At 48.3% G+C, this 20,483-nt stretch overlaps 3 protein-coding genes across 4 annotated transcripts; 1 reads left to right on the top strand and 2 right to left on the bottom strand.

Annotated features, from left to right (window-relative positions):
- Positions 1-2,595: 2,595 nt before the first annotated feature.
- Positions 2,596-4,639, bottom strand: LOC119303781 (thaumatin-like protein 1b). The gene is made up of 3 exons (XM_037580927.1): positions 4,457-4,639; positions 3,633-4,353; positions 2,596-3,160 (listed from the first exon to the last, which is right to left on the bottom strand). Exons 1-3 carry the CDS (start codon positions 4,518-4,520, stop codon positions 2,977-2,979), a joined length of 969 nt encoding a protein of 322 aa, XP_037436824.1. The 5' UTR covers positions 4,521-4,639; the 3' UTR covers positions 2,596-2,976.
- Positions 4,640-8,786: 4,147 nt separating this feature from the next.
- On the top strand, positions 8,787-14,458 carry LOC119303780. Of its 2 annotated transcripts, none has more exons than XM_037580925.1 (4): positions 8,787-8,960; positions 9,158-9,296; positions 10,150-10,318; positions 11,100-14,458. In XM_037580925.1, exons 2-4 carry the CDS (start codon positions 9,183-9,185, stop codon positions 14,066-14,068), a joined length of 3,252 nt encoding a protein of 1,083 aa, XP_037436822.1. In that variant the 5' UTR covers positions 8,787-8,960; positions 9,158-9,182; the 3' UTR covers positions 14,069-14,458. The 2 variants fall into 2 exon arrangements, with proteins under 2 accessions (XP_037436822.1, XP_037436823.1); XM_037580926.1 differs by having other exon boundaries at positions 8,827-8,960; positions 9,154-9,296.
- Positions 14,459-17,324: 2,866 nt separating this feature from the next.
- LOC119303779 (amino acid transporter ANT1-like) lies at positions 17,325-19,286 on the bottom strand. Its single transcript, XM_037580924.1, has 2 exons — positions 18,713-19,286; positions 17,325-18,507 (listed from the first exon to the last, which is right to left on the bottom strand). Exons 1-2 carry the CDS (start codon positions 18,908-18,910, stop codon positions 17,428-17,430), a joined length of 1,278 nt encoding a protein of 425 aa, XP_037436821.1. The 5' UTR covers positions 18,911-19,286; the 3' UTR covers positions 17,325-17,427.
- Positions 19,287-20,483: the final 1,197 nt, after the last annotated feature.

Here is a 20,483-nt window from a genome sequence, read left to right as displayed (position 1 = left end):
TTCCGGGGGCCCACCGGGTGGGGCCACCTGCCCCGGGGGGCCACATGGGCTGTAGGGGGTGCGCCTTGGCCTACATGGGCCAAGGGCACCAGCCCCAAGAGGCCCATGCGCCTAGGGAACCCTAGAGGGAAGAGTCCTCAAAGGGGAAGGCACCTCCGAGGTGCCTTGGGGAGGATGGACTCCTCCCTCCCTCCTTGGCCGCACCCCAAAACCCATCTAGGGCTGGCCGCCGCCCCTAGGGGGTGGGAAAACCCTAAAGGGGGCGCAGCCCCCTTCCCCCCTATATATATTGAGGCATGGGGCTGCCCATAACACGCGATTTGATCTCTCGTTGGTGCAGCCCTGCCCCTCTCCCTCCTCCTCTTCTCCCATGGTGCTTGGCGAAGCCCTGCGGGATTGCCACGCTCCTCCACCACCACCACGCCGTTGTGCTGCTGTTGGATGGAGTCTTCCTCAACCTCTCCCTCTCTCCTTGCTGGATCAAGGCGTGGGAGACGTCACCGGGCTGTACGTGTGTTGAACGCGGAGGTGCCGTCCGTTCGGCACTTGATCATCGGTGATTTGAATCACGACGAGTACGACTCCATCAACCCCGTTCACTTGAACGCTTCCGCTTAGCGATCTACAAGGGTATGTAGATGCACTCCTCCTTTCTACTCGTTGCTGGTCTCTCCATAGATAGATCTTGGTGTTACGTAGGAAAATTTTTGAATTTCTGCTACGTTCTCCAACAATATTTAGACTGGATATGAGGGGTGTCGGGCAGCCCGGACCTTTGAAGCACGGCGCCCGTGTGGGTCAAAATTTCGTGTCCGGTCAGTGACCTGGCGGCCCGCCTGAACGTTTGAGGCGGCTTTGGGGCGCCCGGCTATAGATGCCTTAAGATAGATAATGTGGCTGTTGCTTCCTCTAAGATAGATGATGGAGATGTTGCTTCCTCTAAGATAGATATGGGGCTGGTTTTCTCCGGCGAGGTCCGGCCTCTTCATCTCGTGCGCCTGAGAAGAAGAAAGGAAGAAGGAAAAAATGACCGCCGCCAGGGGCGGAGCCCATTGGGCTGACCCTGATGCACAGGAATACGGGCCCATCTAATTTTTTAGTGCTACCTACCACCTAAAAAGGCCCTGTGCATCAGGTTGGCCCAACATCAGTGCATCAGGGTGTCCAGACTTCACGCACGCACGCCTCCGCAATGGGCCAATACAGGCCACGCACACACGCACCTGCTGTTTGTTCCCCAGCCCAAGTCACGTACGCACGCTGTAATCAATCGATCGATCAGTTTCCCGTGTAGACGTACGTGCGCGTACCAAGCGGCCGTGAAATCAATCGATCCATACGACCTATATACGCCTCGCGTACACAGGCGGCAGCGAACCGGCGACGTCGGACGCCGCAGGCCGCAGCACCACAGCCACACTTGAGTTCCGCGCGACACCTACCGCACGTCGCAATTTCGTCTTCGGCTGGCCCTCCTGCTCTCTGCAATTCGGCGACCTGTCCGAGAGATCTTCCGTTCTGTCTATAGATTGGATAGGAAGGAACCCCAATTCTGGTAGTGTCCTTGCCCTACCTTTTCTAAATCTTTCTACGAATTGCAAGTTGCAAAAGTTACGTGTATAAACTTGCAGCTGATAGATTAAATCCCTATGTATTGGCAAAACTTGAAGCATTTTTTAGGGTTATAAACTTGCGGCTGATAGATTAAATCCACTCTCATTTTTTATCTCTCATATGTAATTTGTATTTGTTATATGCAGATAATATTGAGAAGTTTCTTCTCAAAAGAAAAGCGCCATCACAGGATGTTTTGGAAAACATAATTTGGGGAGAGAGGATTCAATATGATCCGGGCAAGAGAAAATTGAAAGAATGAATGAAAAAGGCCAGCAATGCTCAAGTTGTTGAATATTTCGTCGCTCGGAGGTGTAGGATGTACTAAAGGTAATTTACAGGTTTTTAGTCATTTAAGTACTTTCATCCTAGCATTTTATTATGTTCGACTAGAAAGTTCAATTCTATTTTTATCTTGTAGGTTACTGAACCTTGTTGTCCAATGATGTATTCTGGAATTTGGAAATGCAAGACATCCATTTTCAGGTAATTTTATCTCTCATTTTATCATTATAGTGAGCATTTTGATTGCTACATATTTTTTTACACATCGCCTTCTATTATGTCCTATAATATGTGCTAGAAGTTGTTAAACAAACCTTTATTCAATAGAAAGTTGTTTGAAAATTTTACGCCTTATTAAAGCGGTGCATCGGGTAACATTTGCTCCAGCTCCGCCCCTGACCGCCGCAACAAAAAGTTTCTTGTAGCTGAAAAATAGCAAAACCTAAGAAAAAAGACGATTATCATGTATGCATCTGTCGATAAAAATACACCCTAAACTGCAACTATACACTCCAATATTCGTACACATCACGCCACGTCCACCAGACTCCAATGGTCAGTGCCCAAACTAATTTACAAACCCAAACTAATTAAGATATGAAATTAGGTCCACTTATTTGATCATATAAAACATAAAAATACCTATAATAAAACAGTCTAATGTAGTTCATCAATTTTCAAATTAGCCTAAACATATTAAAAAGTTGAAACTAAGTCCACTTATTTGGTCATATAAAACATAAAAAATACCTGTAAAACTGTCTAATGTAGTACTACATCATTTTTCGAATTAGCCTAACTAATCCAGAGCCATGCATTTCTCTGCCGCCGAGCCGCAACAGAGAGCAGAGCTCGTGCATACCCGTCCATATGTCATACGTGCGTTTCGTCTCTTCAGAAAATTTCAAATCTCACATCGCGTGGGCCCGTCGCACCGTCAGGTCGGCCGGCCGGCAGGTCACGCGTCCGCTTCGTCCCCGTCCTCTCTCTGTTTCGGGTGGGTGCGCGTGCGCATCAGTCGCGCGCATGATTATCTCATGGCATGGCCCGCGGCCGGCGGCACCGTTGAGTGGCCGATCACTGCAGCACGGGGCGCGCGAGCGCGAGCGCCGCCACGCCGACGAGGACGGCGGCGAGGTCCAGCGACGGCCGCGCGGCCGCCGCCGCACCGGCGAACTGGTCGCCCCCCTGGTACACCATGGTGCCGTTGATCAGCGGCAGACCCGCCGGCGCCTGCGGGCTCGACCCGGCCGACTTCACGCTGCACAATCAGAAAAGTATTGTCACTTTGTCAGCATGAAATGTTAATAGTATACGGAGTATGCATGCGTACACGTCAGTGCAACAGTCAGCTCCTATCATTTTGAAAATAAGTCACGGAGAGGAGAGTGTGCGTCGTGACGGGATAACACGTTGCGTGTCCGCTGCGAGAGAGGACGATCGACTAATCGACCTGCCGTGGGCAGAGACGATTTGGTTTGGAACTGTTCCATCGGCGGCATGCGTGCCACCGACCGGGCGCTCTCGGACGGACGCGGCGAGGTCGTTGTTGGCCGGCTCGGCTCGTCGGTGCGCCGTGCACGTCAACCGGACAGCGGTGCAGCACCACCGCGTCCGCGTCCAGAGGTCAAAAGTTGCTTCTCTTTTGCTTTCGGGAGCCATGGAAAGGCAGTTGTCTTTTGGTTTGACAATAGGTATCTCGGCGACACGTCGGAGGTCGGACCGGACGGTACCTGGTGGTGCTGGGGCAGAAGGTGATGGCGTAGGCGGAGACGCCGCCGGCGCAGGTGAAGGTGGAGGTGGCGTCGTCGTAGGCGTAGCTGTAGGCGCGCGGGCACGCGTTCTTGAAGAACTGCGAGTAGGCCGACGGCCGGCACGTGCCGGGGCTGCCGTACTCGCCGCTGCAGCAGTACTGCGCCGTCCCGAACGCCTCGCACGCGCTCTTGCACGCCACGCCGCCCGCCCCCGCCGTCGTCGAAGACACGCGCAGGTCGCCCGGGCACGCGCCGTTCAGGTCCACCACGCACCCCGTCGGCGCGCAGTTGCCGCCCGTCGCACCCGCCGCGGCGGGTGCGCCCTGCTCCGGCGCCACCAGCATCGGCAGGTTGTACCCGTCCACCAGGCTCACGTCGTAGAAGTCCATGCCGTCGTTGCCGTCCATGGTGAACTCCGCCAGCGTGGCGGGCGGCGCGGCCCCGCCGCCGGCGCAGTCCTGCCGCCCGGAGCCGCAGTCGCCGGTCACGCACGCGAACTTGCCGGCGGGGTCCGTGGAGCAGAGCGTGCGGCCCCAGAGCCGCCCCGACCACCCCGCGGGCACCGGCATGGTCCTCGACTCCCCCGGGGCGAGCGCGAAGCCGGTGCTGTCCATCCCCGGGGAGCCCGCGCTGGAGAGGATCCCCGGCCACACCGTGTACTCGCAGTTGTTGGTGATGGCGAACGACTTGGACGCCACACCTGAAGAATCAGTGACCAACCATTAGCAAACCACCATGTAAACTGACCGGAAGATTTAAACAAGCTTGAATTGCGTCCATGCATGGACCGATTTGCGGCTTACCGGTGGCTGAGGCGAGCAGTAGGAGGAGGAGGGAGATGAGAGCTCGGCGTGCCCGCGTCGCCATTGTAGCAAGTGCAGAGCGTTGCTCTGATCTGATGGTGCGGTGGCCGGTGTGGTTAGGACAGACACGTGGGTTTTATTTGCAAGGCGGTGGTGGTACTGTGGCCGCCATTGGTGTGGGCAGGCGTTGAGGGGGTATTTATAGAGAAAACCATTTTTTTCTGAGGGAGACGATGAGCATTGGCAGATAAGATATTTTCATGCTTTTTTACGGCGGATATGACGTGTAACTTTCTTAATTTATGGGGTTATTTTACATATTTATTGGCCGTCCGATGTGATCGTAGTTCTATCGCCTCTGCCATGGTCCCACGTGCGAATCGCCACGCAATGCACATCTGCCGTTCGGCGCACTCAATTGAGACCTTTTTTTAATGAAAAAAATCATGATCTATTCTCACTAGAAGTAACGAAAATTATATCCAGAATCTACTTAGCGACGACTACAAGCACTAGAGCGACCTGAAGGCACACTACTATCATCGCTTTTCACTTACTGAAGCTGGGCAAATCATGTTATAGTAGACAATGAAAAGTCGTCACTAAGGCATCATAGGACCAGCGGGACAAAACAATAATCATCACTGATGAAGACACATATATAGATCAAAAGGATCTAACGTAGAAACACCCGAACAAAAAATGAACGGTAACTGGATCCAAACAGATCCATTGAAGAGCAATGCTGAACAAATCCCGCGGGATCCGCCAGAGACACCCTTTCACATGCCTTCCGACGATGTTAGACACACCTTCTCTACATCATTTACAGTGAAACATTGCGGAAAAGTGCTCGTCAATTCCCTATTCTCTTCGTTGGGTTCGACACTATCACTTATTGAAAATGCTACGATAGATCCCTTATTATTTATGGGTCATCAGGGTTCCACCAACATACCAAGGTTGCGCCGCCATGGGGTGGTCACCGCTTCTGATGAGGCCGTGGTGACACACCAAGAGCCACCAACACTGGTGGATCCAGGCGCCATTTGAGCAGACACAATAGATTTCCGCTGGATCGATTTTGACTACGGGCGGGTGCACTCCTCCCGGGAGCGACAGAGAGCCGTGTGGACGGCCACATTCTCCTCTACTCCGCATGGGATGAGGCCCCAGTCCACGAATCCAGACTTCTTAGAGTCAGATCCATTGTCCGCCATGCCGGAGAAGCCTAGCGTTCGCCGGAGAGGAGCTATGGGGCGAAGGCGAGCGGGGTGAAGAGTAGTGGAGTGGAGGTGCTAGGGTTTGGTTCGGAGTGCGGATAGGGCTGGATATATGTGGGATCGGGGTAGGCCATAGTCGGCCAGATCCGACATGGCGGACGCGTCCTGTCACGCTGAGGCATCCCCATATCCGTCCCCCATATGGGCTGGGTATGGAGGTTGCCGGTCAGCCCCAACGTTGGGGCTGCGTTTGGGAGGCCAGTTGGGTAGCTTTTTCCAGTTCGAATTCCGGAAAGTGATCGGGCAGGCCGCCCAGGCGTTTGGAGTGGATATGGGGTGTCATGTTGTAAATGCTCTTATGGTTATAGGATGATACACTCTCCACATACTTAGGGATCTCTGATGCATAGCTGATTCGTGAAACATAGTTGTCATACTATTACGCCCCTATACATATATACATGGACAATGCCCATAACCTAGCTTGCGGGAAAGCTCATTGTGACACAAATTCAGTCAATCAATACAATATATAGCAAGCCAAAAGAAACAATATAGCGAGATGTAGGGGGAAGTGGACTAAGAGCACTCGGCGACGACCCACTCCGAAATCACTGCCGATCGTCTGCATGCTCGGGATGCGCGACATTGTTACATAAATGAATTCTTACATGTGAATACCAGACCAACGCGTACTACAATATATCATAGCAGTGCATGCATGTCCTCCATCATTTAATAAAGCAGCTCAGAACAGGAACCATAATTATTGCTATGAGCCATGCAAGTTCGCTCGTTGGCTTACACGCTGGTGGTGACCGTCTCGACGACGGCCTTGAAGAGGACCGCCGCATCGTCCACGAGAACGAGCCCTTGTACTCGCCGCCGCCGGTGAGCCAGACGCAGTTCGTCCCTGGCCTATACTAGGCTTAGCTACTCCAACCTCCAAGAAAGCCCGTGTACTCATCGCCGCCGCCGAAGAACCAGACCCAGTTCGTCCCAGACCTACTAGGCTACTACGTTATCAGCACCTCCAAGCTCCGAGAAAGGCAGCTTATGTCGTCAAGGACTTCTTCCGTTGGAAGACGTGGAACCACATGCTGAAGTAGCAGTGGCTGAATACGGTTGTGTGGCCGGAGTATGAGCTCGGCGTGCCCCCGTCGCCACTCTACTTCATGCATGTTCGTGCACGACCTAGACTCGCTATACCAGCCACCAGCAAGCCCTCCTCGACAAGCTCGACCTCGAGAGCTTGGCCAACGAGGTGACACAGAGCTCCCGGGACGTGGTGCGGGATAGCTGGCTTGAAGTTGGAAACGAGAGAGTTGAAAGAAGAGAGGAGGAAGAAACGATGACTGCATTGATTAAACATGTGGCCGTTACAGGAGTAAAGACAGCTTTGGTTGTTGGTTGTTGGGCGCTGGAACAGACGTGCTGGGGCCCGGAGACAGACGGTGCAGAGAACACATATATGCATTGAACTAAAATTAAAGAATACACTCAAACTACATATAGTGGTACATATCCCGATGCATATTGAATGGCGAGATACCAGGGAGGTGAGCCCGCAGGTGCTCCTACGCACTTTCGGATGTAGGGTTACTACCTATTCGGGTCTGAAGCGGGGGTAAAAGTAAAACCATGATGCCTAAGTTCCCTTCATGCACCACAAATCTCCCTATTTTCTTATTACGCAATCACCTCCTGGTCGTAAGATCAATAGATCATTATTCATCCATATTTGACTCCAAACCATGCGGAAATTCGCAGGGGCACTCACCTGCCGAGCCCTGCCGTTCGCTTGATTTGCCTCGCGATTCGTGAAGAAGTTGAACCCCGCACAAAGGCACAGTAAAAAAGAAAATCTCTCAATAAGATTTAAGTTTCAGCGATGAAACTTACCCTTTTTGCATTAAAAAATGCCTGGCTTCAATAAGTTTCAAAGATATAATTTTAAGCAAATTTTCCTGTCAATGTAGACACAAAATAATTGATTTTTAATGGCCGCTTTATTTTTGAAACTTAACAAGTTTTGTTTTAAAGTTCGTCAAAGTATATTGAAAATGGATCTTATTTGAAAGCGCTGGTCGTGACAAACCCGAATATGAAAGCAGAACTTGATTTAATTTTTTCATTTAAAAGATATAGAACTTTAAAAATCGGAAGCCAAAATAAAAAGGCGGCACCAGTGACCTGAGTGCCCCTGCACTTGCGTGCCATAAATCCTCTAGACCATGGGGTATGAACGGAATTTGCGTCTAGAAGATGATGGTGACTCACATGACACCGCACACCATCGTCTTCGTGAAGCGGGGTTTCTACTTTTACTTTAACACCATCCTAGACGACGGGGAGCAGTTAGCCGAAGAACTCACCACCCTAGAACAAGGAAAAAACACAAACCTTGGATCTTCGACGAAGGTCATCTACATCTCAGACAACCCTTTCTCTCGGATTGTCTTCATTCTAAAAGATCACAACTGGGAAGAAAGGGAATGAAAAGCAAAAAGAAGCATATGAAACGAACGACATCGGTCGGAGCACGATATCTAAATGTAAGCCATGGTCCCCTAAAGAAGAGTCGTAACAGATCATAGAGGAAAAAAATTATTCATGTATTGCTTCACATTTTTTGTAAAATGTTTGTATTTATATGCGAAACAAAAAAAAACTAAAACCGGAGAAAATCATAAGAAACCACAAAAATCACTAGAAACAATATCGCAGTTTTTTTAGAAACACCTATAATTTTATATTCATACTCATAACAATTACATCTACACTGATTTTGACCTAAGATTTAAGAAAATACAAAATAACTCCTATAACTAAGAATTACAATAAAATCCCTTAAACACATCTTCTTCGCGGTATCAATCTCTATTTAAAAAAATACTCCATAAACTTCGATAAAAAGACTGCGATTGAACTGGAGCAACGATGTTGTTAGCACGGAATCGCTCGGGGCCCTCGGTGGCAATTGCACAAGTATCAGGGTAGCACTGCCGTGGGAGGTAGCTTCGCTGGTGAAGCATCTACAGTATTTCTTTTCCAGCTATATATAAAAAAAGAAGCATGTTTTCAATCAAAAAGGTACTACTAGAAGAAGCCCACCCAGACAAAGGAAGACCTCCGAGGGCCACCCTGCAAGATCCCCTGCCCTTGGACTCCGGCTCCGACTCCGGCCCGGCGGCGTGCTTCTCCCCCGCTCCGCCTCAAATCTCCGCCCCGTCCGGGGGCGCCGACGACCGTGCGCTCGTCTCCCTCCTCCCTCGACCAAGGTCAGCCTCCTCCCCCTCCTCCTCTTCCACCTCGCCTTCACCGCCCCCGCACGGCACTCCTGAGCTGTTGCTCCAGATCCACGGATCGCTGGTCAGGAGTTGCGCCCCTCCCCATCGTCGCCATCGCTCTCTCTGATCAACTTCATGTGGGTTCTAGTGATTAAATTTAACCTGCAGAGTGCTTTGCTCGCAGACAGGCAGGGTTTCTTCCTGCCAGTAGCTATGTTGGAAAAGATCGGGCTGCCGCCCAAGCCATCGATGCGAGGGGCGACCTGGGTGCTGGATGCCTCCAACTGCCAGGGCTGTGCCGCCCAGTTCTCCTTGTTCACACGGAAGGTAATCAATCTCGTGATCTCTGGCCTCGTGATGATGATGTGAAGCATAACCTACTCCTCTGCCATGATCCAATCAGGCACGATAATCCAGTTCATACCAATTTCAGTTGCATTTCATGGGAACCCCCTTCACTTTTGGATCACTGTCTCACACTACTTGTAATGATCGAAGAAAGTCTACTCATTACTTGCATAAATTCTCCCCTCTGCCTCTGCTGTCATGACTATGCAGAACCAAGAATTAGCAGTTTAACAGGTTGAACTGTGGGCTTTCACTGTGTGCTTACAAGGGGGTTCGATGAAGTGTTGACACGCATCTCAGCCTATTAGTACACAATCGGATCACAGCCCCCCCAAAAAAGTACAGAACCACCACATGCTGCAAGCTTCACGCCTTTTAGTTCCGTGCATTGCGATTATGTCCAGGAGGATGAGGTCATTCCCATGAGCTTGTGCAGAGGGGGAAAACTAAGTTGGTGCACATTCTCACTGGAATGACCTCAATGTATGTCGACTGATAATATCTCTTTTAGTCCTAGCAGTGAAAGTTAATAATTGCTCTGTTTCATGCCTAATAAAAAAAGTTGCACTGCATGTTTGTTTTATGCTATCTGAATATACATTCGCAAATCCAAAGCTTTAAACAGAAAATTCATGTGCTGTTGCCGGTCTCTCATGAAGTTTGGATTTATTGGGTCTGAAAATACCTCTTGTTCTGTTTCAGTAATTTAAATGGTTGAATTCATCGTTAGTGTTTGCATATTTGTCACTTGACAGAAACTTAACATTTCTTGTAATATTATGGAGATGGTTGGACCAGGAGTTGTGTTAACTTTTGTGTATTTAATATGTAGCATCATTGCCAAAGATGTGGAGGCCTCTTCTGCAGCAGTTGCACCCAGCAGAGGATGGTGTTACGTGGACAGGGTGACTCACCTGTTCGAATTTGTGATCCTTGCAAAAAACTCGAGGAAGCAGCACGCTATGAGTTGAGATATGGACACAAAAATAGAGCCGGAAAAGGTAAATTTATTTCCATGCGCTTTCTATCAAATTTGTTTCTCATCAAAGGAATTATGATTTGGTTGATACTTGACACATCTAAAAGCGACGAGTCCTGCTTGATTAAAAATTAATATGATTGTCAGCATTGGACACAATTGCTTTTGTATTATGCAACCTTCCCAACCAGAGCACATTAGGGCACTTGTGCACAGTCGAGCTGCAGGGCTGAGCTCTGCAATATTCGTCCTCCTGTTTGGAGTTCTGTATGAGATGTATATCCATGCGGTTTAGAACACAGGGGATAATTAACTGACTAACCTAACAATGGTGCTTTCGTCTTCTTACTGCTAAACAAGTACTCCCTCTGTAAACAAATATAAGAGCGTTTAGATTACTAAAGTAGTGATCGAAACACTCTTATATTTCTTTACGGAGGGAGAAACACTTAGGCAGTGTTTGTCCATTCACGTGATTTAACATGTTCCTGTTTGTCTGGTAGCTACAGCTCAGAATTTCAAGTGCTGATAAAACCATATAATTTTGGTCTTTGTTATGAAAGGTTATATTCTCTGTAGATGTTACACATGTGAAGTTATTACTAGTTTGGTTGTTTAATGGTTCTCATGTTTATTATGCACTGCTTTCCTTATTATTTCCCACCAAGCTGAAACATGGTTAAGTTTTACTCCAGTTATAGGAGTATGCTGTTGTCAACTTAAAGAGTACGCAATTATATATTTCACTTCACATTTTTTGCTTGAAATACTTGCAAATAATTCTATGTATGTTGTTTCCACAGCTAACACAAAAACAGCTTCTAAACCAGAGGATGAAATACTTAGTGAACTTCTTGGAGGTGATAGTGTGCACGGTCAGCTTTCTCGTAGGGAATCTCTGGGTTCTGAGGTTCCTGGGAGAACCGTAAGCACTGCCAGTGCATCCAGTTCTGGTTCCAGAAAAGCCAGTATGGATGGGAATGGTGATGGAAGCCTTTCCACTGAAGCACAAAATTATGAACTCAACAACAATGCATCCATTTTTACTCCGGAAGAACTGCGTCAACAAGCAGTAGAGGAGAAGGGAAAGTACAAAATACTGAAGTCAGAAGGAAAACCTGAGGAAGCACTGCGGGCGTTCAAGCATGGTAAAGAGCTTGAGAGGCAAGCCGCAGCACTTGAATTAGAATTGAGAAAGAGCAGGAGAATGGCGACAAAAGCTCCCAATGTTAGTGCCGTTGTTGGTTCCCAGAAAATTGAGAATTATGATGACGCTGTAACAAAAAAGGCTCCAAGTGGGAAAAGGGTTAGAAAAGAAAAGAATGATCTTGCTTCTGAACTCAAAGATCTAGGCTGGTCAGATGCAGATCTTCATGATGAAACAAGGCCAACTACTATGAGTGTTGAAGGAGAGCTGTCACAGATTCTTAGAGAAGTAGCACCAAAGACATCAGAGGGCAAGAAAGCTGGTGGTATTGACAAATCCCAGGTTAATGCTCTTAAGAGACAGGCCCTAGTGCTGAAGCGTGAAGGTAAACTTGCCGAAGCAAAGGAAGAGCTGAAGAAGGCTAAAATTTTGGAAAGACAACTGGAAGAACAGGAGATTCTGGGCGAAGCAGAAGAGTCTGATGATGACTTGGCTGCAATTATTCATAACATGGATGATGATAACCAGGATGACATATTATACGACAATTCAAGACTACCTGCTATCAATTTCGAACAAATACTGGCTGTCTCTGATGATCTTAACTTTGATGGGAATTTCGATGTTACAGACGATGACATCAATGACCCAGCTATGGCTGCTGCCCTAAAATCATTTGGTTGGAGTGAAGATGATGACAACCAAATGGACAGCCATGCACCTGTTTCTTCTTTGAATCGAGAGGCAGTAAAGGAACAAGTGCTTGCTCTGAAAAGAGAGGCTGTTTCTCACAAGAAGGCTGGTAATGTTGCAGAGGCCATGTCATTGCTTAAAAAGGCAAAGCTACTTGAGAAGGATTTGGAAACTGAACAGCCAGAGTCGGAGGTCCCTTTTTCAGGACAGAAAATTACACACACTGAAGATATCACAGTCACAGAGATTAACACGCGTCGTGTATCAGCACCAAAAAGTAAGCTTGCAATTCAGAGGGAGCTGCTAGCTCTGAAAAAGAAGGCACTAGCGTTGAGAAGGGAAGGAAAGGTGGATGAGGCCGAGGAAGAGTTGAAGAAAGGCAATATTCTTGAGAAGCAACTCGAAGAGCTTGAAAGCTCTTCCAATAGACCCGTAGCCAGGGAAAACATGGGCTTTAGTTCAAAGTCCCCACTCAATGCTGAACCCCCTAGTCTGGATTTTGCTGATGAAGGCTATGAACCTGAGGTGACAGACAATGACATGCAGGATCCAGCATTGCTGTCTGTGTTGAAAAATATGGGATGGGAAGATGATGATAATGATTCTGTGAAAACAACAGATAAACCATCGAATCGTTCACCTGTAGTTGCTCAGAAGCCAAAGAAGAATAAGGGTCAGATTCAGAAGGAACTGCTTGCTATCAAAAGGAAGGCTCTTGCATTTAGGCGGGAAGGGAAGAACACAGAAGCTGAAGAGGAACTAGAGAAGGCAAAGGTCTTGGAGGAGCAACTGGCAGAGATAGAAGAATTGGCTAACTCAACTGCTTCTCAAAAAGGTTCAGGTCCTGGTGAACATGAGACTATGGAAAATAAATATGATATTCAACATGTCCCTAATGTTCATGCTACTGCATCTTCAATAAGACATGCATTGAAGGAGGATGTTTCGTTGCCAGTGAATGCAGCTGAATTTAGTTCTGGAAGCAAACCACAAAGTGAAACAGTCACTTCTAAACCTGCTCACAAATTGGAGGTAACTAGTGATGGAGCATACTCGGCTTTCTCCAGGTCACCTATTGCTGATCAGTTGCAAACTGCAGAAGCATCACATTCACCTTCTGATGTTGATCATAAAGAACCTCCAAAGGCACATGGAGACGACACACTCAGAGATGATATCTTACTCCATAAGAGAAAAGCAGTTGCTTTTAAGAGAGAAGGGAAGTTGGCAGAAGCTAGAGAAGAATTGAAACTAGCAAAACTCTTAGAGAAGCGTCTTGAAGCCCCTCAACAAGACAGTGAGGATGGTGCACATGAGTTAGCCACAGCAGCTGTTCAGCAGAGCAATTCGATCCAGCAGTCTGCCAGCGTCACCACTCACACCAATCCGTTGACCTATGCCCCTCCAGCACAGGAAAACAAGTCGGTTGAGCCTCAAAAAGCAATGTCCAGCCGAGACCGTCTCAGAATCCAACGTGAATCCCTCACTCACAAGCGCAACGCCCTGAAGTTGAGGAGAGAAGGAAAGACTGCGGAAGCAGATGCGGAATTCGAATTGGCCAAGTCACTAGAGAGCCAACTGGAAGAGTCAGATAGCCAGGGTTCGAACTCTGGAGGAAAGTCTGAAGCAAGTGACGCGTTTGTGGAAGATCTTATTGATCCTCAAATGATGTCTGCCCTGAAATCCATCGGCTGGAGCGCAGCTGACCTGTCCACGCAATCTCCGAGCCCTCAACCTTTGGTGAAAGCAGAGGCAAGGCCAACCGTCGCAGCTACAAGCAAGGCTCAGACAGAGAAAAGCCAGCTCGAGGAACAGATAAAGGCTGAGAAACTGAAGGCCCTCACCTTGAAACGGGAAGGGAAGCAGGCAGAGGCTCTGGAGGCCCTTCGCTCAGCAAAGCGCCTGGAGAAGAAGCTGGTCTCACTTAGCTAAGTACTCCTTCACCTTCCTTACCTCACAATTTTTGTTTGGTAAGTCATCCCAGATGATAGTTTGTCTAATAAGGGTGTAATACTGTAATGCATGTCCGAATTAGTAGCAGAAGGCTTATAACTTGTGAGCCATGTGCGCAGCATCTTTGGCCATGTGTGTATGTAAAGCTGTAGCAACTGAAGTTGCCGGGGCACGATTGTTTTCATGACTCCAAAGTGATAACTGCATGTCTGCATCCGTGTAACAATATATATACTGAACTTAAGTTGATTTATTTGTATCATATAGAACCTCACAGGAGCAACAGTAGAATCATTTGTGTGTGTGCACCTCAAGGTTGTCAACATTGAATGTAGAAAGGCTGATGAGGAAATTCATAAAATGATTTAAGATCTTGAGGGCATGTGGGGCATACCTCGGGATCACATTAGCATCCCTCATAAGTTAGATCGTATTGTTATAGATGGTGATTAGTGTCAAGATTTTGAAGATTGTGTTGTTATCCTGAAATGTACTAGTTTATCTTCCAGATGGTAGATTCCAGTTTACTAGGAAGATCTTGAAGTGATTTTCAGTTTGACTGTTGGTGTTGTTATCTTTGGTTTTTAAGTTATATTTTGAATTTTAACTTGAATTTTTGTGACAACCTACATTAATGTTGTATGAGTGTGCTAAATTTATTTCAGAATTTTTTGAACATTTTAAAAGCATGATGTGAGTTCGATGCACCGGTAGCACCACAAGCTCCGGTGCACTAGATATTTTCCCTTGACTGTTGTTCCTAGCCTGTTGTCAGTTTGATGGCCAAATTCCATGTTTCAGTTTCCAGAAACCTCTCCAGTTGCTGCCGCCAATGTCAGTGCTCGCTTGTGTTTCTCGGAACGAAAAACGGTGGTCGGTCCAGTGTTTGGCCATTATCCTTGCGATATATCTTATGGATCCAAAGTACTATAAGTCTTTTTAGACATTTAAAATGAACTACATATTGATGTATATACACGTAATTTAGAGTGTAGATCCACTCATTTTGCTTCGTATGTAGTCCATATTGCAATTTTTAAAAAGACTTATATTTAGGAACGGAGGGAGTAGCTTGTTTGTTGTTTGATCTCCAGACTCCAGTTGGTCGGACTATGCTTATTCCTAGTTGTCAGAAAATCTTTACTATGTTTCTATTTTCAGTATTGGAGTCGGGTTTGTTTGTGTGCCCTGTTTGAACTGCTTGCTTGTGCTGTAGAGTCTGTTTTTTTAGATGTTTGGAGTCTCTTGGATGAGATGCTGCTTGTGTTTATCTGTCTGTTTGATGCACGCACCATCCTGCAATCCTGGGTCCATTCCATGTAAGCACGGGAGGGGTATTTTATCCCGAGCTCAATTGCTCCTGCTGTGAACAGTAAAATAAATAAAAAAAGAGAAAAATTCATAAAATTCTGAACTTTTTTGGCAAACTTTAAGAAATGTTTGCAAAATCACATATCGGAGCAAGTCGTGGCAAAAAAAATAAAATCAGAGTTTCAAAATGCGTTTGAAAGTAACATTTGCAAAGCATTGGTTTTGTTTTTTTAGGGCATGTACAATGCCGGTGCTTAGGCCGACCGCTAGGATCAAATTCCTGGCCGTTAGGTGTGATTCCCGACCAAGTTTCAACCATTTCTAAGACGCTCCGGCTTTTTCTAATTCCTGGCCGTTAGGTGTGGATGCCAGGGACGGAGCGTCTCCACAGTTTAAAATGAAAATGGAGGAAATTAGCTAGCGTCGATGCCAGGGAAGTCTTCGGACGCTCAGGCTTTTTCGTCGTAGGATTAGCCAATTTCTCTGTTCTTTTCTAACTGGCCTAGCGCCTGCTAGTGTTGTAGGGATGGACTCTAATGTGGGCGCTACAAAGAAAAATATTTTATTTAATTCCTGCTAACGCCCATGTAAGCGCTGAGCATTGGAGATGCCCTTACCATGCCTTGCACTGATCTGATTTCGTGATTAATTTTTGCATGCACTCCAAACATTCTCTCAATTTTACCACAAAAAAATTCAGATTCTTTTGATTGTTTTTTTGAATTTACTGTTTATCCAGGAGCATTTGAGCTCAAAGATTAGAAACTCCACGTCCAAACAAAAGGGCCTTGGTGCCAAAATTCATCACCAAAAGTTCAATATGCATTTCTTCTTGATACTCCTTTTTTTTTGCTCAACAAAATGGCCTTTGGTTCAATATGCATTTCTTCTTGATACTGACAGACACCTCAAAGCTAATGTTGCCGCGCATGAGCTAGCTCGTTTCACTTTCATTAGTGCAACTGTGGATGTTTGGCATGTTGAACCCCCCTGGTTTCCTAGGTCGTTGTAACATACAACATTATCATTTGAATAAAGCTGCCGACGTTTAAAAGAGAAGAAGAGGTGCTCCACATCCAATTTATGGATGACGCATTCCAACCCACATCATGCTTGGCTCCGTCTACTCACAAGGCCATTTCAAGCGCAAGGCATGAGGAAACTTGTCGGTGTTGAGGACCCCTAGACCATCATATTCATGCGGCGGACAAACGACCTTCCAATTCACCTTGCATTTTGCACCCGTCGTCCTATCCAAGCAGGACCAAAGAAAATCCCTTTCAAACTTGTTAACATTACTTAGAGTACTTGGCGAAATAACAAGTGGTTGATAAAGTACACTACTTGGGAGGTGACGACGGACTTGACAAGGGGCGTGCATCCAATGGTGGTAAGGTTTTGGCCTTTGTAAGTGACCAACTTGCTCGCGACTTTATCCTCAAGAAATTGGAGATCCACCTTCTTGTGTTGCCAAACGGAGAGGTCAAGACCCAAGTATTTTATTGGGAAAGATGCTCTAGCTGCCAGCAACCTTTGAGGATTGTGCCCCAAATTTAGGTAGTTGCACCAAATGGACACGATGGAGCTCTTATGAAATTTGGCCCATAGACTGGTGACCCCACCAAAAATGTCTCAGTATGATCGAAAGGTTGTCAATATCTCTTTTAATTGGAGCCATGACTGTCGCGTCATCCGCATATAGGAAGGTTCACACCATTACACCCTTACCACGAAACTTGTGGAGAAACCCCTTTCGTGGTGCCAATTCAAAGATTTGTTGTACTGGATCAATGACAAAGACGAAGAGAAGAGGGGAAAGGGACCCCCTTGCCAAAGCCCACGACCGAGTGATTGTTAAAAAAACATGATGGTGTAGGCAAAAAAAAAAAAAAACATGATGGTGCATGTAAAACTCACCAGCGGATGAAATGAGACGACGCTCTTTGGTTCTGCAGGTCTTTTGTTGACTAATTTGGATGGTAATTCACTCTTGTTTTGTGTGTCTGTACTGTACGATCATTTTCTAATTATAATTTATAAATGGGTGCCAAGACCGTATACATCCCGTGGCCGGCAAACACCAGACCGGCGAGCAACAAAAAGTAGTCCACCGCACGCGCCCACGGGCTCGCCGTCGGCCCCACGAAGCGGAGGTGGAAGAGCGCCGGCAGCACGAAGGAGAGCAGCGCGCACACCGTGCTCCCCACGAACGCGACGAAGTCCCCGAACGCCGGCACGAAACACGCGATCGCGGCCAGCGCCGCCACCACCGCCACGCGGCTCAGGTGCAGCGCCGCCCGCTGGACCACGCCGCCGCAGCGCCTCCGCACCCACCCGCCCGGCGCCAGCAGCCGCGCCTCCACGATCTCGTGGATCGGGTACATCATCACCGCGAACGTCAGCGCCAGCCCCACGCACAGCACCACCTTCACGGCGGCGGTGGACCAGTTGTCCGGGAGGTTGAGGGTGACGATGTCCCGGGTGGCGTCGCCGTAGGCGAGGTAGCCGCAGACGCCGAAGCCGATGTAGACGACAGTGACCCCGACGATGGCCTGGAAGAGCACCGGCCGGAACCTGCCCCGGTTCGACATGGACGCCTCCAGCGCCAGCGTGAGGCAGAACCCCTCGAAGCAGAACACGGCGACGCCGCACGCGAACGGCACGCCCCAGAGGCCCGCGAACGCGCTCCGGCCGGCGAACGGCCGCCCGCGCTCGGCCAGGAGCTGGACGTCCTCCTTGACGACGACGGCCACGGCCAGCACGGTGCAGGCGTCGGCGAGGATGCTGAAGGGCGCCAGCGCGGAGAGGGATCGGACGAACGAGAGCGCGACCTCGGCCGGCAGCAGGAGTGCCAGGACTACGGCGGGCGGCGAGAGCGTGGGGAGCACGGAGCTGAGGTTCTGGCCGATGAAGACGAGGTAGGCCACGCTGCCGCCGGTCTGGCCGATGATGATGATGGCCTCCGTGAAGTACCTGCCGATGGGGCCGAAGCCTCGCTCGCCCAGATCCCCGTAGGTGTAGTTGCCGCCATCGCCATGGCGGCGCTGCTCATCTCCGAGTCCGTCCTCCTCTGTTTCTTGCTCCCGCAGCTTGTCCCTGCAATCCAGCTTCAGACCAAACAGCAGCTAAATTCAACTTCGAATGCGTGACAAATCTTGATGAGACTAATCGACTGAGCGGATCAAGCTGAATAATCAGTCACGGAGCTCACGGTATACTAAGATGGAGTGAAGCTTGTTGAATTCTATAAGAAATCCAAGAAATGATACTGAAACAGGGGGGCTGGAGACGGAGCAAAGTGTGTATACTGACCAGGAGGAGCATGCAGTAGAAGGTGGCGACGCCGGCGCCAGCGACGCCGAGGGCGCCGGCGAGCCAGCCCGCGGTGCGGAAGGCGTAGGGCAGGCCGAGCACGCCGGTGCCGACTATGGACACGACGATGTTCCCCAGCGTCTGCGCGGGCGTGGCGCCCCTCCCCTCCAGCAGCGGCACCTTCACCTCCGGCGCCATGGAGTGGAGGGGTGGTCCGACGGGCTAATTAAACAGCGAGCCAGTCTCGGAGCCGCAGCTTATACGATCAACCAAAGTGCTCAGCGAGAGAAGGCATGGCCGGCGATCTCGCGACGTTCCACCGGGTTCTTGGAGGAGAATGGGGATGGATCACTGGTGATGATGACGACGCGTCGCTTCGGTAGGTGGTGGCGTATGGGGGGTTCGCGCTGGACGCTGTCGGGTTGCGTGGGGAAAACACATGGTGCACGCCGTGCAGGGTTTTCCAAGTGGTTTTGGTTGGGATGGATCTGATTTAGGTGGACGGATGGATCTGATCGTTTCAGATCGTCAACGATTTTTCCCGTGGAAAATGGGTTCATAATAGGCTGCGGAATCACACACGGCACACGGCACACACGGCACACTTTCCTTTGCCATCTATATGGGGTACGTGTGAGCGAGCGAAAGATAGCCAGGTCAGAGTTTACCATAGCATGTTTAATCTACAACCTTTTTAAAGAGTGGAAGGAAGATTGTATTACCTCGGTCCCAAATTACTTGTCTTACATTCGTTGAGATACATACTCCGTTTGTATATTAGTTTACGAAAGGAGTACAGACAACAAATTACCTGTTTTATATTTACTTAGATACAGATGTATCTATCCCACAAAAAAAAAAAAGATACGCATGTATCTAAACATTAAAATGTGTCTAAATATATAGTACTTCCTTCGTTTTAAAATAAGTGTCTCAACTTTCATACAACACCCGTAAAAAAAGTCTCTTCCTCAGTCTCAAAATTTTTATTTTAGATTTGTCTAGATACGGATGTATGAGACATTTGTTTTAGGACGGAGGGAATATGTATCTAAACAAATCGAACACGTGATCATTGTTCTTAGAAAATTTGACAACGGTCATCCGTACCTCCTTGCAACCAGAGTGCCGTGTGAGGGGTACTTCGCCCATAGGCCGCTAACTAGTGACTAGCTTTATTCTGAGTTCTACTAATCCGCGTAATCACAATCTCTCTATCATCTTGCAGCAGGTCCTTGATCTCCTGAACTATGCTCATGAACTTGGACCGTCCACTGAATGCGCTTGTAACATCGTGACCGCCTCGGCGCAATCCATCTCTAATGGATGGGGCGGGTCATTTGTTGCACCGCAAAGGCTAGACCCTCCTTGCACTCTTTCAGGTCGGCCTTCAGCCGTCCAGCGCATCATCACATGTGAAGAGTTGTCTACACACAGTATATGTGATCTCTCCAGCGTCATTACAAAGCACCATACCACATTCAGCTAGTCCACGGCTTGAAAGCTGTCGTCCGTATTTAACTTAGTCCACCCTAGGGGCGACTGAACCCAGTGCAGCTCGGTGCCCTTCGGGGCGCTAGGTTGATATCGCACTTCCAAAGCCGGGTGCCCACCATCCACAAAGAGAGCACCATCTTTCCCTTTACCTGATCAGGAAAATGCCGATTACACTGGGGCGAGTTGATGTACTCTCTCCATTTCAAATTACTCGTCGCACAAATGGATTTATCTAAAACTAAAATACATCTAGATACATCCATACTTGCGACAA

This window comes from Triticum dicoccoides, chromosome 5A, assembly GCF_002162155.2.
Source record: "Triticum dicoccoides isolate Atlit2015 ecotype Zavitan chromosome 5A, WEW_v2.0, whole genome shotgun sequence".
NCBI lineage: Eukaryota > Viridiplantae > Streptophyta > Magnoliopsida > Poales > Poaceae > Triticum > Triticum dicoccoides.
Note: the sequence above shows the minus strand (reverse complement) of the source record. Positions and strands in the feature narration are given on the sequence as shown.

Bases quoted from the DNA above. Each gene is read 5' to 3' on its own strand.
- LOC119303781 (XM_037580927.1), bottom strand. From the start codon at position 4,520: ATGGCGACGCGGGCACGCCGAGCTCTCATCTCCCTCCTCCTCCTACTG. The intron at 4,354-4,456 runs GTAAGCCGCAAA...CTGATTCTTCAG, and splicing joins ACTGCTCGCCTCAGCCACCG to GTGTGGCGTCCAAGTCGTTC. The intron at 3,161-3,632 runs GTACCGTCCGGT...CTGATTGTGCAG, and splicing joins TTCTGCCCCAGCACCACCAG to CGTGAAGTCGGCCGGGTCGA.
- LOC119303780 (XM_037580925.1), top strand. From the start codon at position 9,183: ATGTTGGAAAAGATCGGGCTGCCGCCCAAGCCATCGATGCGAGGGGCG. The intron at 9,297-10,149 runs GTAATCAATCTC...TTTAATATGTAG, and splicing joins TCTCCTTGTTCACACGGAAG to CATCATTGCCAAAGATGTGG. The intron at 10,319-11,099 runs GTAAATTTATTT...TTGTTTCCACAG, and splicing joins CAAAAATAGAGCCGGAAAAG to CTAACACAAAAACAGCTTCT.
- LOC119303779 (XM_037580924.1), bottom strand. From the start codon at position 18,910: ATGGCGCCGGAGGTGAAGGTGCCGCTGCTGGAGGGGAGGGGCGCCACG. The intron at 18,508-18,712 runs GTCAGTATACAC...TTTGGTCTGAAG, and splicing joins TCTACTGCATGCTCCTCCTG to CTGGATTGCAGGGACAAGCT.